Source organism: Oryza brachyantha, chromosome 11 (genome assembly GCF_000231095.2).
Source record: "Oryza brachyantha chromosome 11, ObraRS2, whole genome shotgun sequence".
In the NCBI taxonomy this organism is placed as follows: domain Eukaryota; kingdom Viridiplantae; phylum Streptophyta; class Magnoliopsida; order Poales; family Poaceae; genus Oryza; species Oryza brachyantha.
In genome coordinates this window covers 16989248-17014944 of record NC_023173.2, presented here as the reverse complement: position 1 = coordinate 17014944, position 25697 = coordinate 16989248, and the positions used below count along the sequence as shown (strand labels likewise).

At 37.8% G+C, this 25697-nt stretch overlaps 2 protein-coding genes across 4 annotated transcripts; both read left to right on the top strand.

Moving 5' to 3' along the window:
- The first annotated feature begins 93 nt into the window (after nucleotides 1-93).
- LOC102721972 (disease resistance protein RGA5-like) lies at nucleotides 94-9229 on the top strand. 3 transcript variants are annotated; one of them, XM_015842574.2, is made up of 6 exons: nucleotides 118-502; nucleotides 585-1502; nucleotides 1734-3839; nucleotides 6449-6562; nucleotides 6902-8360; nucleotides 8757-9229. In XM_015842574.2, the coding sequence occupies exons 2-5, from the start codon at nucleotides 607-609 to the stop codon at nucleotides 7275-7277; spliced, it is 3492 nt and encodes a 1163-aa protein (XP_015698060.1). In that variant the 5' UTR covers nucleotides 118-502; nucleotides 585-606; the 3' UTR covers nucleotides 7278-8360; nucleotides 8757-9229. The 3 variants fall into 3 exon arrangements, with proteins under 3 accessions (XP_015698063.1, XP_015698060.1, XP_015698062.1); XM_015842576.2 differs by having other exon boundaries at nucleotides 122-502; nucleotides 6452-6562; XM_015842577.2 differs by lacking the exon at nucleotides 8757-9229 and having other exon boundaries at nucleotides 94-502; nucleotides 6438-6562; nucleotides 6902-6993.
- Nucleotides 9230-18942: 9713 nt separating this feature from the next.
- Nucleotides 18943-21519, top strand: LOC102720835 (transcription factor JAMYB). The gene is made up of 3 exons (XM_006663046.2): nucleotides 18943-19292; nucleotides 19872-20001; nucleotides 20578-21519. The coding sequence occupies exons 1-3, from the start codon at nucleotides 19100-19102 to the stop codon at nucleotides 21143-21145; spliced, it is 891 nt and encodes a 296-aa protein (XP_006663109.1). The 5' UTR covers nucleotides 18943-19099; the 3' UTR covers nucleotides 21146-21519.
- Nucleotides 21520-25697: the final 4178 nt, after the last annotated feature.

Sequence of the window (25697 nt, the reverse complement as noted above, 5' to 3'; positions counted from 1 at the left end):
ACAAGAACTAATTGATAAGGCAAATAGTACAAATAGTGTTAGGAATGCTCATAATTTGGTACAAAATTTAAATCACATAAATATTTACATTTTGGAATGGAACAAGTAGTTGGGAAACATTGGTAAATGATTGTCTTTTGAGGCAAATGCAAATATTGTGAAGTTTTAGCCTCGATACGGAGTAATCCTCAATTTCAGGGTTATTTGAGGATTGGTGTGTAAGCATACCCAGTGCTTGTCATGTGTAATACTGTCGGTGATTATTAAAGTATCCAACAGCTAACACAAATGGCCCCACCGGGCTATTCTAAGGAGAACTTGCTGAATGGTCTCCGCTCGATACAATACAATGAATTTGACCAAACGCCAGAGAGGGGAAAGTGTCGGACATGGAAGCTAGCAAATGAAGCAAAATGGAACAAGCCTCTCCCATGTCCGAGTCCGGCCGCTCTGGGATTTCTCTCTTGTTACTCTGATCATCCGATGCCTTCAACCTCTTCCAGTAATTAATCTATCTCTTCTTTGTTTCCAGTAACTCCAATTGAATCATTTGCTTCTTGTTCAGCATCGATCTTTGTTTGCAGAAGCCTAATGCACCATTGATCTATGGAGGGCGCCATGTTAAGCCTCCCCGGGAGGCTGGAGCAGCTGCTTCGTCTTCACGGCAGCATGCTGCCCAAGGGCGCGGACGACGAGATACCGCTCATCAAGAGAGATCTCGAGGAAATAATCTCCATCCTACACCGTCACAGCGAGCCGAAGCTGGAAGATGATGCCATGGTGGTCAGGTGCTGGATGAAGGAGGCGCGCGAGCTCTCTTACGACATGGAGGACTGCATCGACCAGTACGAGCATGCTGCCGGCTCTCGGACTGATCTGAGCGGACCTAACATCCGCCGCCGTAAGTTGAGTCGCCGGCAGAGGGGAAGCAAGATCCCCCAGAAACTGAAGCAGCGGCTGTGGATGGCCAACAAGATCAGAGAGTTCAGCCTGCGCGCCCAGGAGGCGCTTCGACGCCACGCCATGAACAACCACAACAACCTCGGTTCTACTTCTACTAGTAGAGGAGATGGAGATGTATGCTCTACCACGCAGACGCAGTTCATGGTCAATGTCGACGCCGTCCTGAATGACCTGAACAAGCTCAAAAACCTGCTCGCTGCCATCCCTGCGGCCATCACCAGCAACATCCGTCGTGTTGGCATCGATGCCTCCATGAACAAGATCGAAAGCTGGCTCGCTGTGTGTGATGGAGAGGAGAAGCTCAAGGTGGTGTCCATCGTGGGAGTCGGAGGAATCGGCAAGACCACGCTCGCCAATGAGCTGTACCGCAAGCTTGGCCGGCAGTTCGAGTGCCGGGCATTTGTTCGTTTGTCCCAGAAGCCTGATATGAGGACAATTCTCACCAATATCCTCTCGCAGATTCGCCCACAGCACCAACCTGATAATTGGAAAGTGCATACCCTAATTTCCAATATCAGGAAACAACTGCAAGATCAGAGGTGCGCACAGTGTTGGGGTGTGAGACAAAGTAACAAAATTTCTTCCATGTTTATATTGCTTATGGTACCAAATCGTTTCTGATCGTTGGATCTAACAATGTCCATCTTGTTTAGCTAGATACAATGTTGGGAAACGATTCAGTACTATGAGATACTAGTATCTCGAGATACCTTTTGTTGTTGGACTAGAGTAAATCTTTAATAGCAATCGTTAATCAATGCTTGTGGCAGGTACTTGATTATAGTTGATGATTTATGGACTACATCCACATGGGATATTATTAAGAGCGCTTTACCAGATGGTTACAGTTGTAGCAGAATACTAACCACGACAGAAATTGAAGATCTAGCTCTGCAATCTTGTAGTTACGACTCCAAGTATATTTTCCAGATGAAACCTCTTGGTCAGGATGACTCAAGAAGTTTATTTCTCAGTACAGTATTTGGCTCCCATTCTAATTGTCCTCCAGAACTCAGTGAAGTTTCATATGATATTGCAAGCAAATGTGGTGGTTTGCCGCTAGCTATTGTCACCACTGCAAGTCTTTTAGCAAGCCAGCTTGAGAATCAGGAACGATGGGATTATATAAACAAGACATTCGGTTACAGTTTGATGGCAAATTCTAATTTGGAAGGGATGAAACAGCTATTGAATCTTTGTTATAACAATCTTCCTCAGCATTTGAAGTCATGCATGTTATATCTTGGTATGTACCAAGAGGATACCATAATTTGGAAAGATGATTTGGTGAATCAATGGATGGCTGAAGGTTTGATCTCTGCAGTTGAAGAGCATGGCAAGGAAGAGATTTCAAGGTCCTGTTTTGATGAGCTTGTTGTTAGAAAAATTATCCAGCCTGTACATATCAATCACAATGGCGAGATTTTATCTGGTGTAGTTCGCCGTATGGTACTCAATTTTATTGCATACAAGTCAATAGAAGATAATTTTATTATTGCTATAGATCATCCACAAGCGATTACGAGACTTGCTGACAAGGTTCGACGGTTATCTATTCACTTTGGTAATGTAGAAGATGCAACTCTACCAACAAATATGAGACTGTCCCAAGTTCGGACACTTGCCTTGTGGGGGATCTTGAAGTGTACATCTTTTATTACAGAATTTCGACTTCTTAAAGTTCTAATTCTACATTTTTGGGGTGATGAGGATAGTGTCAGCAATTACGATCTCACTAAAATTTCAGAACTTGTTCGACTGAGATACTTGAAGGTCACCTCTAATGTCACCTTAAAACTGCCAACCCAGATGCAAAGTCTACGATATTTGGAGACGCTGAAAATAGATGGAAAAATAAGTGCAGTTCCATCAGACATCATTTATTTGCCAGGCTTGCTGCATCTTAGTCTTCCTGCTAAGACAAACCTGCCGAATGGAATTATCCACATGACATCGCTTCGCAAAATTGCATATTTTGATCTCAGCTGTAACTCAGAAGAGAATGTATGGAGCCTTGGTGAGCTGACCAATCTCTGGGATATTCAGCTCAGCTATTCTGATATACATTCTGACAATCTGAAGAATAATATGGAATGCCTTGGATCGATTTTGGGGAAGCTCTGTAACCTTAAGTCTATAACTCTGTCACCTGCAGGCTCCTCTTATGACAATACTCTACAAATTAACAGTACTACAAGCACAAGGATCTCTGTTGATGGCTGGAGCAGTGTGTCCTCTCCACCAGCACTCCTTCAGAGGTTTGAGTTGTCACCATGTGTTTGTATCTTTTCTAACCTTCCAAATTGGATTGGGCAGCTTGGAAATCTCTGCATTTTAAAGATCGGGATAAGGGAAGTAACAAATAATGATGTTGATGTTCTCAAAGTATTACCGGAACTCACTGTTTTGTCACTCTATGTCCACACAAAGCCCACAGAAGAGATTGTCATTGGCAATGCAGGGTTCTCAATCCTCAAATACTTCAAGTTTAGATGCAGCATAGCGTGGATGAAATTTAAGGAGGGTGCAATGCGTAATCTCCAAAAGCTCAAGCTTGGTTTTGATGTTCATAGAGCATATCAACATGATACTATTCCAGTCGGAATCGGACATTTGTCAGGACTTAAAGAGATATCTGCAAAAATTAGGGTCGCCTGTACTGCTGGTGATCTCTGTAGAAGATTTGCAGAGTCGGCATTGACTAACGCCATTAGGATGCATCCAAGACAGCCTAGTGTCAAGATACGATGTGTAGATTGGACCTTTGATGGTAAGGATGGTAACAATGCTGGGACACAAGAGGAAGAAAATAGGACTCTGCAAAAACACCATATCGTAAAAGAAGGTTCAAATGAGACATCTGCGGTTGACAGAAGGTATGGAATTAGTGTTAACACAACATTCCCAGTTTGTTATGAGGAACGCTAGATTCTCACTTTTTTTTCGTGCCTCAGAAAAAAAGCATAACATTTAGAGCTAACTAGTGGCGGACCCAAGAAATTTTCACTAGGTGTGCCCATTGTTCCATACACATCTCAAGAGCAAACTCAAAGCCTTCATGCACGCAACAGTGCAACACGATGAAGTTCTAAATTTCATCAATTGAGCTTGATCGAAGCGAAATCACAAAACATGCATTCCATCTTTAAATTCCCGTTGATTTCAGTTTGTAATGAATATTTAGGGCCACTAGATCAATGCTAAAAATAATAATGTACTTGATCATAAAACAAGGTGTTAAGATATCTCTCAAATGGTGCAAGAACTTGTATGTTCTTCAAATTTGTTTTTTGAATTATAACAATGCCAGGAACTTTAGATATTTCTGTGGATCTTTAATGAGATCAATGTCACGTAAATATTGAGGATATGGGTGTTTGATAAGGTTGTGTTTATTATCACCTCTCTATTCCAAAATATAAATATTTCTAGTATTTAAATTTTGTACTATAATATAAGTATTTCTGTATAAATTCTCATGAATTCAATTATCCCAATGATTCTAGAGCCAATCAAATACATAAAAAGAGAATATATTCAATTCAAAACTTAAAAATTAACTACTGAAGTGATTAAAATGTTATATTTTGATATCTTCTTAGTCTATACTAAACAAGTTAAAAATACCTATATTTTGAAATAGATGTAGTATTATTATATTCCTTATGTACTGTCCATATGCATATAGGCAGCCCGACCTATAGAGTACTACGAATAAAACACACTTGTAATATATAAATGAGTAAATTGCGTACAACCCAAGGTATTATGGTTTCGGTTGCACAAACCCACATTGTTTTTAGCATTTGCCACATAAGCGTAGGTATTGTGGTCTTGAGGTTTCACTAAACCACACCGTTAAATAATTTAACTTAATACTTTAGTGCACCGAAAAATAATTAAATTAGGTGGCTACAACATTTATATGATGGATTAAACCAATTTATAAATTTCAGATATAAGTTAAGGATTGATATGTATAATAGAGCAAAGAACAATTGGTTCATGGTGTGGTTTTGTGCAATTATAGAACCATAATACCCGTGGTTATATGTAAAATATGAAAACACATGTGGTTTTGTGCAACTTGAACCAAAATATGTGGGGTCTTATGAAATATACTCTATATAAATACTACCTCCCTCCGTTTCATAATGTAAGATTTTCTAGCATATCCTAAATTCATATAGATATTAATAAATCTAGACATATATATAAACAATATACATTGGTTAATAAATGAATCTAAACATAGCTAAAATGTCTTACGTTATGAAACGGAGGGAGTAAATCATAAGGTTCTTATGACCCACTACTATTGCTATATCGTGCATGTCCCGGTATTGTGGATATAATAATGTAGCATCACCAAACTCATGATGTATAAGCAGATCATAAGGAGCTTATGACTTAGTTCTATTGCTAAATTGTGGATGGCCTGGTATTGTGGATATAATAATGTAGCATCACCAAACTCATAATGTATAAGTATATCATAAGGAGTTTATGACTCACTTCTATTGCTACATTGTGAATGTCCTGGCTTTATGAATACAATAATATAGCGATAGGATCCCCATATGGCACAGGTATCCTGTTACATAGGCATATATTATTGTGCTACCTATATTCATACGGGCGACACATAAGGAATATAATAGTAATCTTTTGCTTTTCTCTTTACTCTCTCTTTCTACATACATATGAGCTACCCAATAAGACCCATTTTATATCTCAAACTATAACTTAAGAGATTTGCTTCAGTCCAATAAAAAGTATCTCGAGATACCAAATTATTTCTGATCGTTGGATCTAACAGTGCATATCCTACTCAGCTAGATCCAATGGCGAAAAACGATTTGGTACCTCGAGATACCGGTACCTTGAAATACTTTTTGTTAGACAGGAGCAAATCTCATAACTTAAACATTGTGTGAAATGAAATATCTGACGACCAATACGCATGCTCCCACCTATAATGACTAGTTGAGCCATATAGATTAGAACAATAATTTTCTATACCTAGGTGTGGTTTCATGCATACACAAAAATTTAAGGCTAAATTTGATCTACAAATATTAATAAAACCAGCCAACAAATGGTGCCCGTGTGGTGTAAGTAAAATTTATTATTTTTGTTTCTTGATGTATAGATCAAATTGAAACTTGCATGTTTGCAGTGGCTTGTAAAAATTATAATCTACCTTGACAAATTTTATATATAAAAAATCATAACCATCTAAGTCACATGTATTTACTTATGTACTCCCTCTGTTTCATGATGTAAGCTATGCTTAGATTTATCTATTAACCAGTGTATATTGTTTATATATGTATGTTTAGATTCATTGATATTTATATGAATTTAGGATACATTACAAAGTCTTACATTATAAACGGAGGTAGTATGATTATACTTGGATGTAAAAAAAGAGTGCTAATATGTATACATTGCTCATGCCCACGTAACAATAGCAAATGTATAGCAGGAAAAAGCAGCGCAGGGAAGGGACAAAGGTGAGGATGAGTTCTATGGTGGACGACGGCTTCAGCTGGAGGAAGTACGGCCAGAAACCGATTGAGGGGGCAATGCACCCTAGGTTCGTAATAAGCGACGTTTCTGTCGTAGTATCAGTTAATTAGCCCACTGTTGATTGGATGAAGCAACTCTATCCTAAAAATATAGGTATTTTTTTATTATTTAGCATGGATTAAGGTTGATAAAAAAACTATAATACCCTTTAATAATAACGAATAAATAAGGATAGGTGAAAGATAAAATAAAAAGAACATTGAATAAGAAATGACTGATAGAATAATTAATATTAAATAATATTAGTAATGTTTATATTTTGGTATAAGATTTAAATGTTAGAACTACTTAAAAAAATTAAATGTCCGTACAAGGAAGTCTTATCGTCCTGGACTTGATTTTGCAGAAATTATTACCGATGCGCCTCGCAGGGCTGCCGAGCGGCCAAGCATGTGCAAGCCACCGATGATAACCCGCTGATCGTCGACGTCATGTACCACGGGGAGCACACATGTACTCCATCAGGATCAGGGAAGTCGAAGATCACGCTTGTACGAAGGACTCCAGTAAGCACCGGCGGCAGATCAAGCGTGGGGATTGCGGAAGCTCCAGCTCCCCTATACGTTAGATCTCCCTTAGAAAGGTTGGAGGAAGATGAAGGTAATCAGCTTCTCCAACCTTTAAATTCTAAATCCGCTCCTGAGAAGCACAGAGCAGCTGCACTCCACCAGGCACGAGCAGAGCTCAACTTCGGTGGGTCGCGTGGAGGACGACGACAGTGAAGTAAATTTAAATCTAAATATGTATTTTTCGTAAGTATATTAAATATGAATTTTATTTTGAAACTTTGTAATGTATATGTACTAACTCATCTATTTTAATATGATTATATATCATTCAGTTTGTCTAAGCAACCGAGGTCTTATGTTTTGTTGTGATAGTTTGGTGCTCGGTTTGTGATTTCGGTTCATAATGGACATCTGTTGACCCATCTAAACAAAGTTTGCCACTTCGCAAAGAAATATTTTTTTTAAACTCATTGCTAATTTGACTGTAAAATGTATACCCTTGTCCTTTTCCTGTGCAATTTATGTCTTTATAAGCTGAAGAAAGGTACTTATAATTTGAATAATCACTCCATTCGATCTCAGTCCGCTCCCTCTTTTCATCAGTTCTGTTCAAGCTTATGCAAAAACTTATGGCAGCGTTTCAATCAAGGGGATTGCTGTTATACAGTTACTCACCCGAAAGGCTATGATATTAGATAGTGATATTAGATAGGTGTCAGATCTGGTACCTCATAAGTATCATCTGATACCATATACCGTATGTTACTAATTGATACTAGATTAAATTCGATACCGGCCATCAAGTATCATCCAATACTAGTCAGTACCATGTTGATACTCAGTTGTGTACCCGTTAATACCGGTTAAAGTTACAAATACCACTGATTGTAGATAAGGCCAATGATTGAAAGCTCAATTTATCTTTAGTTGTGTATTCTATTAGAAGAAGATGAGGATGTTGGGAATCATATCATCTATTAATGTGCTTTCCTTTTTCTTACAGGAGCTAAATGAAGCATCCAAGTTTCACCATTTTCAGTAACTCAGATTTGGTCTTGTGCAATATGTGTCAGGTTTTGCAGGAAAATGCTAATGCAACGCTATATTTGATCAGTGATTCTTAAAGGGAACGACTCCTTAATTATATAGCAGCCCCAGCAACCACCGGTGATCCTACTGGTGAGTGAGCTCCACTGTGATGGCCATGGCCTCGGAGGAGGACCTCGGTGTGATCAGGCCTGATGAGGTCGATCGGCCGAAGATCGAGCAGGCAGACCAGCGCCTTGAGTACGGCTGGTAATAGGCCTAACATTACATTTTTGTCAATAACATTTAAAGATTTGTTTAAAATAGATTAAAGATAAAGTTATATATAATTTTGAGCTAAATTTTTTAAAGATTAAATAGGGTTGTGAAAGAACCCAAGTGTCTTGGGCTATTACCAAGCATACAAGTTTAAATATGGCTTCTATAATTTATAATAAAAATAATAAATTAAACCCTAAATAGAATACATATATTCATACTCATATTTATTATTTTTGCTATAATTTGTTTATTTTTGGAATGTTATATCTACTTAGACTACTATTAATCTATATTCATATCTTTTTTAAAAAATAGTAACTATTTAAATGACATACCATAAGACAAGACGAGAGACTGTATGCTTAAGAGTTTAATTTTTCCCAGGAAAAACCAACTTATGATGAGCTGAACGAGCGAAGATTGTTGTACATGGGGCTACAGCTTCAAGTAACATGCTCTTATCATCTTAACTTGATACGTCGTGCACGCTCCAGGTCAGCCCGGCCCAAGTCGAAAGCTCGGCCCAAAGCCATACTTCCTCTGCGAAACAACACAAACAAGAGAAAACAGAGCCCAACAAAAACATCCCTACTTGTTGCTTCCTCTACCGATCTTCTATACTACTTTTACGTCGTATACTACTGTATTATTATATTCCAGTGGAGGATGGAGTACAATACAACAGCGAAAAAGTGTATTCTACCTTTTCAGATCTGATGATTCTGAAGTTCCTTTTTTTTTCGTTAATTTAATACAGAACAATTAGCTAGTGGATCCAATTATATGTGCAGGCATTGATGTTATCTATATATCATCATGTAAATGATGGGATATGTTGGATACCTGATGATATCTGAATGCCGTTGATCGTTGGTCTTGTGATTATCTCCATCTTGACATGACATGACATGTGTTACAGCCCTATTGCATCTGCATGTGGTCGTCGCTTTCTTGCAGCTGGTCCTTTTTATCATCCACCAAGGCTGTAGCTTGCAACACGCAACAACGTATGCCACGTTATGATTAATAACCGAAAGCTATTAGCCCCATCTATTCATCTCTCCTGATGCTTATAAGCTAACGTTTAAATTTTTAATCTTAAAATTAAAATAGATTTTAAGGTTTTTTATCGTAATTTATTTTCAGTCTTAACTTTTAAATCGCTAGGAATACATATATAAAAGTTTTATTTATAAATTATTTTTATTTATAAATATGTTGTTTGTTTTTTTGTCCAGTTAAGTTTTAAATCGCTAAGAATACATATATAAAAGTTCTATTTATAAATTTTTTTATTTATAAATATGTTTTTTGTTTTTTTGTCCAGTTAAGGTAACCGTGCAATAGAAAACTAGCATATCAGTTTTCCTCACCACTGCTGTCATTTCCTGTGCCTTGACAGTTCTACAGGACTAGTTATAACTTACTGGTAAATGAGATGTCAAATTTTTTAAAGCTAATGCACCACACCTTTAACTGAACAACAGTCTCTACCGGTAACAAACAAAATAATCTAGCTCGTTAATCTTTTATAATTAAATGGAGAGTGTATCTGATTATAGGTGTTTTACAATAATCTATAGACATCTAAATCAATCGTCGTCGAGATTCTTATATATTGACGATAGTATTGATATAGAATACTATCATAGCCAAGCTCATCCATTTATACTACCATCTTAACTACCACCACCGGTAGTGGAATAACTATGGCAAAATATTTCATGAACTATTTCTAAAGCTATGTTGGTCAATTCTAACGAGCGCAACACTCAACCTAAGTCATGGCTTATTTAAAACATAGGAATAAAAATACATACAAATAGAAAAAAACGTAGGAATAGTATAGCATTGTATATAGAAAACATAGAATTGCAAAACACAAGAAAAACATCAGACATGTTGTTTGGAACATAGGAAAACATTCCATTTTTGCTAATTGAGTATAAATTTTAGTTTTGTTACTTTTATGGAATGTTTAGATTATGATTATTGGAACTCATATGCATTCATTTGCCTTGGACTCCTCAAAGGAAAATAAAAAAAATCTAATGAATGTTCAAATTTATATGGAATTCCTATGAAATCATGGGCAAAAAAACCCTTTCTCTATATTTCCGGTGCACTTTTCCTCCAGTCCAAAGGAGTGAATTGTAAACAAATCTTAAAAAATTGAATCCTTTAATTTTCCTCCAATATTCCTACATCCAAAGAAGGCCTCAACATGCTTCTCTGCACCAAAGAGAAATACTACTTACACCGTTGCACGGGTCAAGTACATATTAATTAGACCTTGAACAAATAACAAAAATCAAATTATAGCAGAATGAACTCGGAAAAAATTAAATAACATGCCCCCATTATTGCCGGCTTTTCTTTTCAGAAAATATCTGATTGGTCACAAGACTCGTGAAGCAATGACTACTGTTTACCAATTCTTCTTGCTTTCTAACCCCTGGAAGGAATATATTCCAGAATGGCCTTCCTTGCAACGCCTACAACTTTTCACCTCTGATTTCACATTGTCATGGTAGAAAAGCAAAGCCCAAGTGTTTGGCTTAAGGAAGCAAAGGTGCAGGGAATCCAACTTGTGAGTGCTCTTTGCTCTTACCTTTTACTCAAAAAGATGTGTTTGCTCTCATTAAACATATATGCTTTCAGTGTAAACACTTCATTACCATATGGTAATCATCAGGACCATCTTTGTTCAGTAGTTGCATGGCATTTTGCTTCTGTCCCCTTTTCTCCCAGTAGCTCCCCTCTTTGGGTGCAGAAAGTTCAGGAGCAATTTCAGCTTTGGTAGGTGGTTGGGGTTGCCCTTGTATTGCTGCAAGAATCAAGACTAATTGGTCTTATCCATGGATGAAACTTTTGGGTTTTGTTTAGTACAAATTGTAAGATATATATTCTTATTGCAGGCATGATTTGCATGTTGAGTACATGCTTCAGTATATTACTGAAAGAATGAAGCTTTGTGTCAGATTTGTTCATTTTAAATTAATATGCAAAGGTTTGTAAGTGGTCCCTGACAGAGCAACCCAACCCTGAGCATTACTCACCACTGGCACGCATGACTGTTTATCCGTGAAGCTAATGGCCACTTAGCGTTAGGCTTAGCTAGACATTAGCCAAACAATAATTGGTCAGGGGCTTGTCATTAATTAATTAATGTATGCATAACGGTGATGCCCTGAACTAAGAATTGGACACACCAGTTTACTTTTTAACTGTAATTAGTATGGTTATGTGGATGGAGGTTTTCATGTAGCTATCACTAATTATTGTTTGATTCCAACTCCATCTAGGTCATAAATATTAGTATGCAACAGACAATGTTTTAATGGATATATTATCTGGCTTGGTTTGTCTTTACCTGATATTTTAGGGGAAAACTAATGTTGAGGTGACATTAGAGTCCAAGTTTATCTACGCAAGCACCAATAAAAACAACAAACATTGCAGAAAATTGAGAAAAAAAATATTGACTTATAAGAACTTCCTCTGCTTATCTGTGGAAAGGAAATTTCTAACTATTTTTTTCTCTTATAAGGACAAGGATATGATGTAATCCTAAAAACCATCGTGAAATATAGAGAAAAACTTTAGCAGATTAATTGTGAATCTCGAAGTAGTATTTCTGTTTCCAAGTCAATGTTCAAAGCAAGTCAACTAAACATTCAACATTATGTGTACTCTGTACATGTTTTTCTCTTGATCGATCATTTCTTTTGAACGCGTTTGATCCTCTAGAACATTGCTGATCCCCACACAAATCATACAAAGATACAGAAGAGGAGTCCAAGGCAAATGCCCTGAGTACACTCAACACTGTTTCGCTTTGGACATAATGATTCTAGAATGCTAAAGCTGGGACATGCTTTCCCTCCCATTTCCAATTCTGTCCTCATGAGAGGGAGAAAAAACATGTACTTGCATTCTAAGATAATCTCTCCCAGCAACATCACATTATAAAACTGAGTCAAAGAAGCACACTAAAAAGATTTTAAACAAGGAACTGATTAAAATTCCATAACGGAAGTAGGCATTGGTCTTTGAAGATGGTGGTGTTGCTGGACTGAACGACATGTGTCGAGTAATGAAATGCCAGTTGCTTCAGATTATTCAGAGATGGACGGTTTTATTTTCGAGGCTAGTGTTGCCCCTCATAAGAGGTCATCTAGCTAGCTGTTGATCTGAACTTTCACAAGTGTGTGTGTGCCCTACCTGACCGTCAAGCGCGCATGGATTGATCCCAACATGCATGATCTTCTATCTGAATTTGACCAAATATGTTGAGCATTCATGTAGAGAGCGTGTAGAAATGGGCAGCAGAAACAAGAGAAAAAAGAACTGCGCACACATTGCCATCTCTTTCAGCCTCACCTAAACATGGCTACTATTATCAGTTCGTACAGTTTTCTTCCATCTTTCAGAGTAGCAAAGTTGTGTGCTGCTGCGTGCTGAAAAATTGCTGATGGAATGGGCAGTGGCAGTGGCGGCCGTGATAGGCGGGCGGATTAGCCATACATTAGTACATGATGCACTGAAAATGATCTACTTACTGGGTTACCTAAGCTATAGCTGCTTTGGTGGTCAAAGATTGTGTTTTTATTTTCCTCCACTGTGCTTTCTTCTACTTGTAGGCTATGACTTATGAACACTTGTAGGTAAGAGAAAGTCCTGAAAAATCAACTGTAACTTTCACTACAGCTGTTGTCCAATTTGTAACTCTCTATCTCTTTATTTTTTCTTCCATGGAAAACCGTTATGAGATTTTGCTTCAGCCAACAAAAAGTATCAAAAAAGCTATTGGTACCTTACAGTACCAAATCGTTTCTAATCGTTGGATCTAACCGTGCACATCATACTCAGCTAGATCTAACGGTAAAAAATGATTTGGCACCACGATATACCGGTACTTGAGATATTTTTTGTTGGATCGGAGCAAATCTACTGTGAGATACGACTTAATTGTGTCAAAGGCAGAGTTGCATTTCTACCTACCAGTTTTTCTTTAGATGCATGACGTACACTCAAAGACAGTTTGACATGCTTGCAATTTGGAGGCAGCAGACGATCGATGATGATTCATTATGTATGGTGTATACCAATCAATTGAGAAGCATGACAATCTCAGGTCGGTACCTGTCCACTTGTTTCGGCTTCGGACTTAGGGGATGCTGAGTTTGGTTGTCCTGTTGCTCTCCCGTGTTCCCATCTATGTTGACAGAAATAGTGCTGGTACGAGATCGAACAATGTCTAGTTTTTGCAACGTTTTATAGAAAAATAAACAAACTTGACTCACTAAAAATGCATTATGCTAAGCATTTTGGAATGATGATATGTGATCAAAATCTATCGAACGTAGTAATAGGAAATAGCTTTACTGTCATCCTTCTTTTTATACCGCGAGATACCAGTAGAGTAAGGTGTTAAAATTATCACTCATACTATCCACCACACAATCAATTTGATACTAAAATCCCAACTGCTTATCTTCTTTAAGTGTGTATATTGCAGTGCTTTGGCTGGATGCATTTTGTACATAAGCCGGGTGCTTTCCATTTTCTTATGAAACATCTATTATCTAAAAAATTGTCTGACTAAAATAATTAACCAGAAACTCTATGGTACTCTGTTCTGTACTGCTAGTAGTAGTCCTATCTTGTAGTAAACCAGGATGCAGAATTAGAATGGGTTGCAATTAATTTGATCCAAGTGCTCTGAACATAGACGGACGTGGATCATCTTCAGTACTGACATGTAATTAGCAGCAGGAGGCGTCCATATGCATTTTGGTTGCGTATCTGCAGTCCACAATCTACTGGAGTACATGCTGCAGTGCAGGGTCAAGAGAGACACAGAAAACCACATATTTTTATTGTTGTTTTCTCACCGGTCAATCGTCAAAGAGAAACAAAGCACGTAATTTGCACGCCGGTTAATTCCTTTTTGCCGGTGCACGAGGGGAATCGATGGGCAAACTTGTTCCAAACGAACTCTTTCCATCATTTATCCTTCATAGTTTCTTTTTCTTCTAAAAAATGTGAGAACAAAACTGTTCTCGTCAAAAGAATAGGACCAAAGTTGTGCTAATCCTCAAGAGTTGATTCCCGATTGAACTACTAAGTAATTGCCTGAGTTCTTGTTTCGAGTTATGTGATGTTTTGTTTTTTTTTATTAGATCCATCTACGAAACATTTATATGTTATGTATTCAGAATTGTTAGTGCTAATTTAGAGATTGGAAACAATGATGTCATAGCAAACATTTTGTAGGTATAGATTTGCTGAGGTTCCAGAATATGTATAGATCATCTGATGGAAATTCTAACAGGGTCAGCCAGAAAACGAACTCTGAATGAATTTATATTGTCCTGCAACTGCATGCAGAAGTCCAGATACACTGGAATACGTGATGACGTCGTTGTCTACTTGGCATACCAGCTTGTCGATTTCACTGCCATTTTGCGCGTGAAATACGCATTCCATGCAATTGTGTGTGTAAAATACGGCAAGTTGGGGTCTCTTTCTCTGTTCCTGTTTCAGGAATACGTACTTGAATTTGTTGGCACGCAGAATGCTCAGAAATTCACTTCATCTGTAACCATATTCATTTGGCAACTTGCATATATGATGACATAGAGCTTAGAGCAAGAACTTGAGTTCTTTTTGCACTTGATAGTTATTACTCTCTCTATTTCCATATTTGACGTTGTTGATTCTTAGATGCGTAATTTTACAGTCTTTGAGTAGGTACTGAGAATTACCAAAATTTTAGTGTAAAGTTTGGTACCTTCTCAAGGACGGTAAAATTGCTCTTCTTAGATACATGTTTGATGATTGAGCTTTTTTCCATCCTTAAGGAGGTACATGAGATATCACTGTTTGAGCAATTTTAACATTCTTGAGGAGGTATCAAGAGGTACCACTGTTTCTATATAAAATTTAGTACCTCTTGGTATCTTAGATACCAGAAGATACCAAATTTGAGTTTTACTCCTATCCTTCCTTTTGTACCTCGAGGTACCAAATCGTTTTTCATCATTAGATCTAGCTAAGTGAGTTTTTTTAACATCCTTGAAAAGTACCTCAAGGTACCATATATTTTAGTGTAAAAGATGTGGTACCTTGAGATACCAAAAATTTATACTAAAATTCTTAGTATCTTGAGGTACTTTTTAAGGATGGTAAAAAAAAACCTAGCTAAGTAGGATGTATACTGTTGGATCTAACGATCAGAAACGATTTGGTACCGCGAGGTACCGGTATCTCGAGGTACAAAAGAAAGGATGAGAGTAAAACTCACCAAATTTCACATAGAAAACAGTGTTACCTCATAGTATCTCCTCAAAAACAGGAAAAATGCTTTCACTATTTTCTATGTAAAATTTGGTACCTTCTAGTATCTAAGATACCAAGAGGTACCAAATTTTACGTAGAAAACAGTGGTACCTCATGTTACCTCCTCAAAGATGGGAAAATTGCTCCTGATGATTGGTTTTATTTAACTCTTTTGCAAATATTAAATGTTAGGGAAATAGACTAGATCAAAGACACAACAGAGATACAAATTTAACATGAAAAACTTTTGCGGGAAGAAACCACGAGCGTTAACCGTCAATAAACATTATAAGATGATGATTACGACGTAAGGAAGTACACCGGACCGTCTCACCCTTAAAAATACAAGTCATTTTTAAAGTTCATTTAATGAAAAAATTAATTATAAGAAAATAATGTGATAAGTAATTGTTTGAATAAGATGAATAATTAAACATAGGTCGAAAAGTAAATGGCATCAGACATAAGAAACTGGAGGGGGTACTTGGAAAAGTAATTTTAGAAAAGATAGATGGAGTTGCAAGCCATGTGCATAGTTATTTTACAGGGAGTGATTGGTGGAAGCAATGCCACATGCCTTGATGGCTTCTTCTGCAACTGAAACCTGCAAGAAAATCCATACTTTGTTGCTGAAAACTTTTCGATCAGACGGTTGAGATTGCTACAATAGCATGCGCATGCGCCTTATTTTTTTTTCTTTTTCGACTCGATCCATTGGCCACTTTAACACAAGGAAAGCAACTGATCATCCCTTTATCCATGAACACTAAATTCCATTGCTGAGAGCATCCATGTAAAATCGCTGTCACTGTTGATGATGATCATGTCACCAAGCATATATCAGCCATCCAAGCTAGCTCAGTGGCGTGTGATCTCAACCTTGAGGATAAAATGGCACCTCTCCAGCTTAGCTTTTGCTCCATCATGGTGATGTCCATTTTGGAATGCCAATCTTGGCAACTGAGGGCAAGTGGTTGTTGTCACCCTTTGCCTCCACAAGAAATGGAGGTTAAGCCCCCTTTGGACAATAGCTTCTAGCCATGGGTTTTTCCATGGAAATCAATCACAAATTAAGGAGGTGTGTGTATTGTAGCTAGGAGTGATGCACTCTCACATTGTTCACATGCTTGTGTTTGTGATAGGCAGAGGCATTGTTATCTCTGTAGTGATTGTGATGTGTTTTCTGCATGAAAATTGGATGGCCACATCAACAGGCTAAGGGGGATGGATGTAACATTGGATAGGAAAACTGTCTTGTTGAATCACACAGCAAAGGAAGTCTTCGAAGCTGTCGAATCTCAGGGAATTTTGGTCATCCATATTAAATTTATGAGATTTGTGTTTCTGCATAGTTTTTCTTTGTTTTAATCTATACCGTTGATAAACATACGTAGTGGTTCATTGGACTTCTCTATCCATCTTGTCAATCTTTTTTCCAGATAGAAGTTCCCTGTCAAACTCCATTCCACTTTGGATGAATATAAATAAATATCTGCTGGTTAATTCATTCAAACTCTAGCAATGAGTTTATATTCGTAACAATCAGGGCCATCCATTTAATTCCTGAAGAAAAAAGTATGGAGATCTGTATTGATCTTTTTTTTTTGCAAATTAAGCAGAGGTCAATTAAGTGGTACTTTGGTGGGTCACATGGGCAGGTTGATAACTGCCATCGCCCTAATAATCTTTCTGTTGTACATACCATTGCTATGAAATTTGTTCCATAATGGTTGGAAAAATGCCACATGCTTCCATGGCCACGCTACTAATCCTTCTGCAATTAAACCAGCAGGGTACATGGTATGCTAATCTCAATTAAAGGTAGTGGCTCGTACAGAACATGGCTACATGTTGCTGCAGTTGTGTGAAGAAGAAGAAGAAGAAAAGTGTGCTTAAAAGGAACTTTATTGCTACTGCCTCCATCCTAAACGTTTAACGTTGTTGATTTTTTGACACATGTTTGACCGTTTATTTTATTTAAATATTTTTGTAAAATATGTAAAGTTATATTTATGCATATAAGTATAATGAACAATAAATGAGATGATATAAAAATAATTGATAATTATGTAAATTTTTAAATAAGACGAGTAGTCAAACATGTATTAAAAAATTAACAGCGTCGAATATTTAGGGACGGAGGGTGTATTTATTTACTGTTGATTGGTATTTATTTTAGCACCCATGCATGTGAAAACAATAAAGACATTTTCATTAGTCCGATGTATACAACTGTGATGGTTTGATTGGTACTGCATACAACTAGCTAAGCTATGAAACGATTGATCGACAGATGAGAGAGCTGTAGTGACAACCGATTTAATCAGAGCCATATGTACACTGTGAGATATTACATACGGAGGAGACTGCAAAATTATCTATATTCAAATGTATTTTCACCACTGCTGTCAATCTACAGCATTAATTTGTACCCCCAAAAAAATTTTTTCTTTCATGTCTGAATATTCCAACACCTGAAAAATTGTGACTGAAGCAGGAACAAGTTGCCTATCTAAGTCACCGGGTTGGTGCTTGTTACCTTCAGTTAAATAGTTCTTATGGAACTGTAAATTGTAATTTTCTATGTTTTTTTCCTTCATCGTTAACCAATCAGTGCCGACTGCTAATAACATCACTGAGCTCTCACCCCTGTCCTCCGAAGAAAACGAAAGCAGCACAACTAATATGTCATTTTTTTGAAATGAAAGATCCACTTGTTTATAGGGACAAATGAAATGTTACATATTATGAACCAAACAAATAGCTTAGAATTTGAAAACCACAAAAATCTAAGATGAATTTTTTTTAAAAAAAGAGATTTGCCTTAGTCCAACAAAAAGTACCTCGAGATATCAAATCGTTTTCTACCATTGAATCTAGCTAAGTAAAATGTGCACTATTAGATCCAACGATTAGAAACGATTTGTTACCGCGAGATACTATTACCTTGAGATACGTTTTATTGGACTGAAACAAACCTATAAAAAAAGTCACTCATTTAGAGACGTGGAGCAAAAAAATCCGTGGCAATAATCTGGTCATAATAATCTGTCTAGAAATGGGCCTAGTTGGGGTATGCTATATGTGCCACAGAAGATCCTGATCGAACCAAAGTGATGCCAGTCTTCTCTGCTCTTTCTTCTTCTCTTCTTGTGAAGAAATCTTTTAGCTAGCTAGCTATAAAAGGCATTCGGGTCTCTCTCTCCGAATCCCAGCTGCACACTTCGCTTGCATCTTCTCTTATTTCTCTTGTTCTTCTTCTTCTCCTCCTTCTTCCATACACATATATACCCTCAGCTCGATTGCATCCCTCCTCGCTCGATCGTGAAGATTGATTGATCGAACTATATATCATTTGGTTATCAATCAAGCTCGACGACGACATGGAGATGGTGCTGAAGAGGAGCGGCGGCGGCATGGCGTGCCACCAACACCGGCCGGCCGAGCAGCAGGAGCCGGCGGAGCTGTCGGCTGAGCTCCGGCGAGGGCCGTGGACCGTCGACGAGGACCTCACCCTCATCAACTACATCTCCGACCACGGCGAGGGCCGCTGGAACGCGCTCGCACGCGCCGCCGGTACGCAGCATATATACTCTCATCGTCCTCTCAAGTTCTCAACCATTCACCAAAACCGAACTCCAGCTACCTATACTATACTTAGCTGCTTAGTTAATTAGCTTTTGTTCGATTTAATCAGAAACACATACCTAGATACACACGTAAATTAAATTTGGATTGATTGATCACCAGCAGTAATGAAAAATAAAGCTGTAGCTGATAATAAACAGTAGTGGGGTTAATTATTGGGCAGGAGAATGAATTAACCATGCAACGACCTGTTTATAGGCTAGGTTAGCTAGAACAGAATTTTCCTTTCCTGTGCAGCTAACCGGCGGCGACGTCGATCGCTCAGTCAATCAGTCACAGGTCCAATCATTTCATTTCCTCCACTAAATTAATTACTAACCCCCTCTCCTAACAGCAAACCACTAGCTAGCCATGAACAGTAAATCTCGCAAGAACCACTAAAATATAATTAACCATACAGTCTCTGAAAACACCAGTTTCAGTTAACCATAAAATCAAGCGTGAAATTGATGATAATAATAAGATATTAATATCTCGAGATACTTGAACTGAAACAATTGTGTGCAGGTCTGAAGAGGACGGGGAAGAGCTGCCGGCTGCGGTGGCTGAACTACCTCCGGCCGGACGTGAAGCGCGGCAACTTCACCGCCGAGGAGCAGCTGCTCATCCTCGACCTCCACTCCCGATGGGGCAACCGGTAATCACTCCCTTAATCCCTTCTTCTCTCCTGCTAATTAATCACCCTCCAGCAAACCTCGATGCGACACGTGTCCCTGCATGCCGGCCATGTAGACTATTAATTTAGCTAATTAGATGCAGGGGGAGAGCTTTTGACATGTCACGCTCGTATGAGAGAGTACAGGCTCGTGATGTCGACGTGGACGTCGACGTGGCCTCTCAGTCCATGTCAACCCGTCCCTGCCACGTACACACGCACGTACATGACGTGACACGCACATTTCACACACACAACGCACACAAAAATTTTAATTTAAATTAGCAAGGTGCAGCTTCCAGTGGCCGGCTGATATTATTTCCAACAAAGAACGGATAGATGCATGGATGACACTGAAAGGTGTACCACCAGTTTGGAATTTGCACGCCTCCTCTCTTCTTATTTCATTTCTATTGCCCTTGTGTATGCATCCACCCATCCAAATTAATTCCCTTTTCTTTTCTTAGTGTGATCACACTTTACTTTAGAATTTATTATGAATTTAGATGGTTTGAATTTTAGCATGGGATTCTCATTTGGTCAATGTTCAAATAACAGGTGGTCCAAGATTGCACAACATTTGCCTGGGAGGACTGACAATGAGATCAAGAATTATTGGAGGACCAGAGTGCAAAAGCACGCGAAGCAGCTCAATTGTGACATCAATAGCAAGAGATTCAAGGATGCCATGAAGTACCTGTGGATGCCTCGTCTCGTCGAGCGTATCCATGCCAGCACTGGACCTGGTGACGATAACATTGGCCCTGATGACGATGGCAGTGGAGACTATGGCAATAACGACTTGTCGTGTATTTCTGGTGTGACGATGGCTACTATTGCTACATGTTTTGAGGGCTCTCCAAGTATGGTGATGAGCTCGTCTTCAGATTCAATCACTTCAGAGTCACAAGATCTACAGAAGATCAACTTGCACGTGCATGGTGGTGATGAGAAGATGAGCTCTCGAGATTGGATGCAGGAGGTGGACCATGAGTTTTGGTCTACACAGATTCAGCCTAACAACGAGCAGTTCCAGGACCAAGAGCTCAACGGCTGGGTGCAAGGTTTTTCCGAGGGTATGTCCGAAAGTCTATGGAGCTTAGAGGACATATGGAAAATGCAATAAATTTTACATTTACAGAGGGCTTATTTGTAAGATAGAATAGGTACATCAAGGAGGGCAAAGAAAAAAGGTTCTTTAGTTTTAACTTTAGAAGTTACATATACACTATCGAGTACACTCAAGTTTCTTTGCCAACTCCATATTTTTCTTTTATTTTTTTGCTGCCTCTTTCGATCCCTGAAGGGGTTTTTGCCTTCTAGATATCTAGGGGTTCAAGGAGGAGATATATGTTTGTGGATGTTGATATATGAGTCAATATATACTTATCTATATATTTAGAATCTTACTGATGATTGGTACGAATGGGCAAGTTCAGGCATGTAACCTTATGTGTGCAAATATTGTAAATTACATGTCCAAATATAAAATATTGATCATGAAAAAGAATTTGTGTTCTGTCATGTGCAACCTCTGTTTTGTTTCTCCAACACGTATGGAAGTATATCCTCATCAGCAGTAATAAGCACTGTGCTAATACAACAAAAAAGAAAGTCTTTTCATGTGTTCTCAACACACCCTAATTAATCACACATGAGAAAAAGAGCCAGCTGCAACAAGAATAAGCATTGATAGATTGTACTGACCCATCGCCGTCAGCAAATGTGGAACGAATAAAACTTGCTTTAGGGTTCAGCTCATCAGCTAAATAAAAGTCTCCAGAACAAAAACCGTACATGACATTATTGCAGCACTTGATCACACGAATGGACCAGAATTAAGCAATCTGCGCCCAAAGCACATGTATGTCATGTGTAAGCTTTGTCAAACTGAGAACTGTATCTAACAGCAGAAACTGAAAGCAAATCCTACAAACTCCTTTAAAAAATTCATTTTAAAGTGAAAGTCAGCTTATATATACTAGACAGCTGCTTGCACCATATAGATTAGGGAAAAAGTCTATATTTGGTACCTGGACTATTCACATGGGTAGTGCCGGATAAAACTCATTCGTCAACTATTGAAACTATGAAAATGATGTCCTTTCTGCTAGGTAGATTAGTGACTTTACGTTAGAAAGTGCTACCTCCGTCTGAAAATGTTTGACATAAACTAGCCAACGTTAAATAAAAAAGTTGAGAGAGAGTATCTTATATAGTTGCCTATGTGGCAAACAAAACAATAAAAAAAAATACTGAGATCCTTTTGATTATCCATGTTGGTTTCTATAAGGCATATCGATCCTCCATTCTCGTCATTTCTTTTGATCTTCTCATGGTCGGTTTGAAAATCCTATAATGTATCTATTATAGCTTGAACCAAATCTAAAATAAAAATGGAACACTATTTGTCCCGTTGGGTGAGAAACTTTTTAGTGTTTTTGGTTCCACCACTATTTCTTTGGATCGATGCAGATAATGAAGGAGATGAGATGAGCAAAAAAAAAAAAAAACAGAGTAGTGAAGAAGCCACTTCACCCTAAGCTATTTGGAAAAAACAGGCCTAGGAAGTAGGAAGACCATATATATATATATGTAAGAGTGATTTTTTTTTCACTGGGCCAACGACGGAACATCTGCCAAACTATATTTAGACGAAGGCAACCAATTTGCATAAGGTAAAAAAAAACGCAACAATTAATCCTTTGCACACCAATCACGCACCACCAGCAACTCGAGAAACCACCCCAGTAGCAAGGATAGTATGCATATACGCTTGCTAATTACTCTTTCTATTTCTTTTAAGGTATATATATATATAGTTTTTTTTTCACTTTTTCTCTTCTTATGTTAAAGTGCATTTTTCCCATCTTATTTTAATACTTTCTGAGGGTATCAAAAGATACCAAATTTTATATAAAAAACAGTTATACCTCTGTGCTTTATGTACCTCTGTGCTTTATTAAAGATGGTAAAATTGTTTTATTTTAAAACATAAAGCATGCGTACCACCTGATTGATTGTTTTCCAAATGTATTTAAATGTGGATAGCATGGCAAGTTTAACTCATCTTTCCTTGATAGGCTCGATTTAATACTCTTATTAATGTAGTTTGTGTCACCCAAAATTGCGTTATAGTGTAAACAAAAACAGATGATTTCTATATATATAGTAATTTGAGTGACAAGCTAGTTCTACCATGTGTTGAAAATTACTCCAGAAACTAGCTAAAATTAAACCACATCAGCTGAGAAAAAAATGTCTTATTATCATCATCATATTTACATCAAAGACTAGCTTTCCAAATGATTGAAACCAAATGCATGCAATTGTAAGAAGTGAATATTATAATAGGCATCAAGTTGGTGCAGAAACATACCAGTGATAGACAGCAGCAGCTGGTGGTTCATCAGGATCGGCTAGTGGTGTGAAATAATTCCACGGCCACGCCCGCCGCCGTTCATGCACCGGCCGCCGCCGCCGCCGCCGGCGTGCGAGAGCCGGACGAACGGCGGGGCCCACGGGCCCCATGGCACGTAGCTATCTCGCACGTGCCCAAATTCGGATAGTACATACTACGTGTCCCATCCGGTTACAGCTAAGCCAGGAGTAGAACATGGTTGTTGACCGGGTCGTGTGGTCGGCGACACGTAAGCCAGCCCAGTCACGCGCCTATTCAGGGGGTAGGTGGGGCCCACTGCCTGCCCTGCCGTCCACGCCAGGTAGGTTTAGTTATGCCCCTCCATTATAAAATAATAAAATATACACCATCCTGGTGTGTTATTTTGTTTTGTTAGAGAAAAAATGCTATATTATGATATAACTTTTCTGAAACTTAATTAATATTATTAAATTCGTATTTGAAATTTTGTTCAAACAGTTATACTTTATAGCAGATAACCGATATAATAATGCCCACGTTCGGCTGGGAGGAGGGGCGGGTTAGTTATGTAGCGCGGAAGACGTAGTGATAGATTAATATATGATTAATTAATTATTAATTATTAAAAATATAAAATAGATTAATATGATTTTTAAATAACTTTCCTATAGAAACTTTTGCAAAATATACACTGTTTAGCAGTTTAAAAGCGTGCGTGCAGAAAACAAGGGGCGTTAGATATCTTGTCCATACTGCCGAACGCAGTAAATAGAGTAGCTTTTGTTAAATGTCTGACCTAACGAGAAGCATACAACTTATATTTTCATTTTGAGGGAGTGCTACTTGGGTTGTGCTTGCTAACCGGCCGTTAATGCGTGATTAGCTGCGTTAAGTTGCAAGCCGATTTGTTAAATGGATCCTCCTTGCTCAGATGCTACCCAACACTGTTCCATGCACCATTGAAACCAGTGAGCCAGGCAACAAATGTTGCACTTGCACAGCACCATGCTAAGTGATTTATCATAATTAATTAACTGGTCCTATTAATTTAGTCATTTCGATAAAATATATGATTTTGTACCTTTGATGTTTCGTTTATTTAATGTAAACCAAACTTATCACTAAGTGTAGTCCGAAACTTTTAATACATACATGATTTATATATACATGATAATCCTTCTGTTTTAAAATATAACAATTTAGTGTTATACTAGACACATCCTACTTGTACCAATTGGGACATGACATTAGTACTTAGTTACAGATAAATCTTTGATCAGATCTTGTCACATGCATGACTATCGAAATCGATCTGAAACGACGCTACGCTAACATTGAACCTCTAGTACGACACTTCCAATAAGTTCATGATATCTGGGACGTCAAAGTTATCATTCCGAATATCTAAAATTAGGCTTTCAATCCAAAAGTAAGTTTCATTTCAAGGCATGATCGAGCACAATGTTTTAAGTAGAGTGTCCCAATGTTAGATTAGAGAGATTTGCTTCAGTTCAACAAAAATCAATAATATCAAACCGTTTCTGATCGTTAGTTCTAACTGTGCAAATCCTACTTAGCTAGATCCAATAATAAAAACCGATTTGGTATTTCGAGGTATCGATACCTCAAGATACTTTTTATTGGACCAGAGAAAATCTCTAAATTAGACATTGCATGCGAAGTCCTCAGATTTGGCCGTCACATAGCACTATAGCAGAATTCACACCATCGATCCTCGGGCGTATCGGAACCCTCGGGTCTATTAAGCCTTCGAATAAATTAAAAGAATATGTTTAATCATGTTGTTTTACTATTTAAATATCAAAACAAGTTTGCACACTAGACAACGAAATTTCCAAATTACTTTGATTAAATAATCTGGCTAATCATTTGGACGACGACCGCGTTCAGTTTTTCTCACGACACCGATTATGAAGTAGTATTGATTACGTGGAGGAATAGCTAGCAGTCAAGTCCGTTTGCTTAATTAATCCGTTATTACGTCACATACACCACAGTCACAAAAATTACTCGACTACTCTTGCAGCTGTATAAGTAAATAGTTAAAAAAGGAAATAAAAAATGTGGTAAAAGAAAAGAAAAAATATGCGTGGTACGTGGGTTATCTTTTTTTGTCAGATTATTTTTTAATTTTTCACGCCTACATCCTAAATTGTTAAACGATGTATTTTTATAAAAACTATATATATAAAAGTTTATCGTCTTATATTTATAGAGTATTACCTCCATCCCAAAAAGTCTTCATTTTTTTATTTTCTATATCCAGTGTTTGACC

Excerpts from the sequence above, each read along its gene's own strand:
- LOC102721972 (XM_015842574.2), top strand. The coding sequence starts at position 607 with ATGGAGGGCGCCATGTTAAGCCTCCCCGGGAGGCTGGAGCAGCTGCTT. Across the intron at positions 1,503-1,733 it reads AAACAACTGCAAGATCAGAG|GTACTTGATTATAGTTGATG; the intron begins GTGCGCACAGTG and ends TGCTTGTGGCAG. Across the intron at positions 3,840-6,448 it reads ACATCTGCGGTTGACAGAAG|CAGGAAAAAGCAGCGCAGGG; the intron begins GTATGGAATTAG and ends GCAAATGTATAG.
- LOC102720835 (XM_006663046.2), top strand. The coding sequence starts at position 19,100 with ATGGAGATGGTGCTGAAGAGGAGCGGCGGCGGCATGGCGTGCCACCAA. Across the intron at positions 19,293-19,871 it reads CGCGCTCGCACGCGCCGCCG|GTCTGAAGAGGACGGGGAAG; the intron begins GTACGCAGCATA and ends AATTGTGTGCAG. Across the intron at positions 20,002-20,577 it reads CACTCCCGATGGGGCAACCG|GTGGTCCAAGATTGCACAAC; the intron begins GTAATCACTCCC and ends TTCAAATAACAG.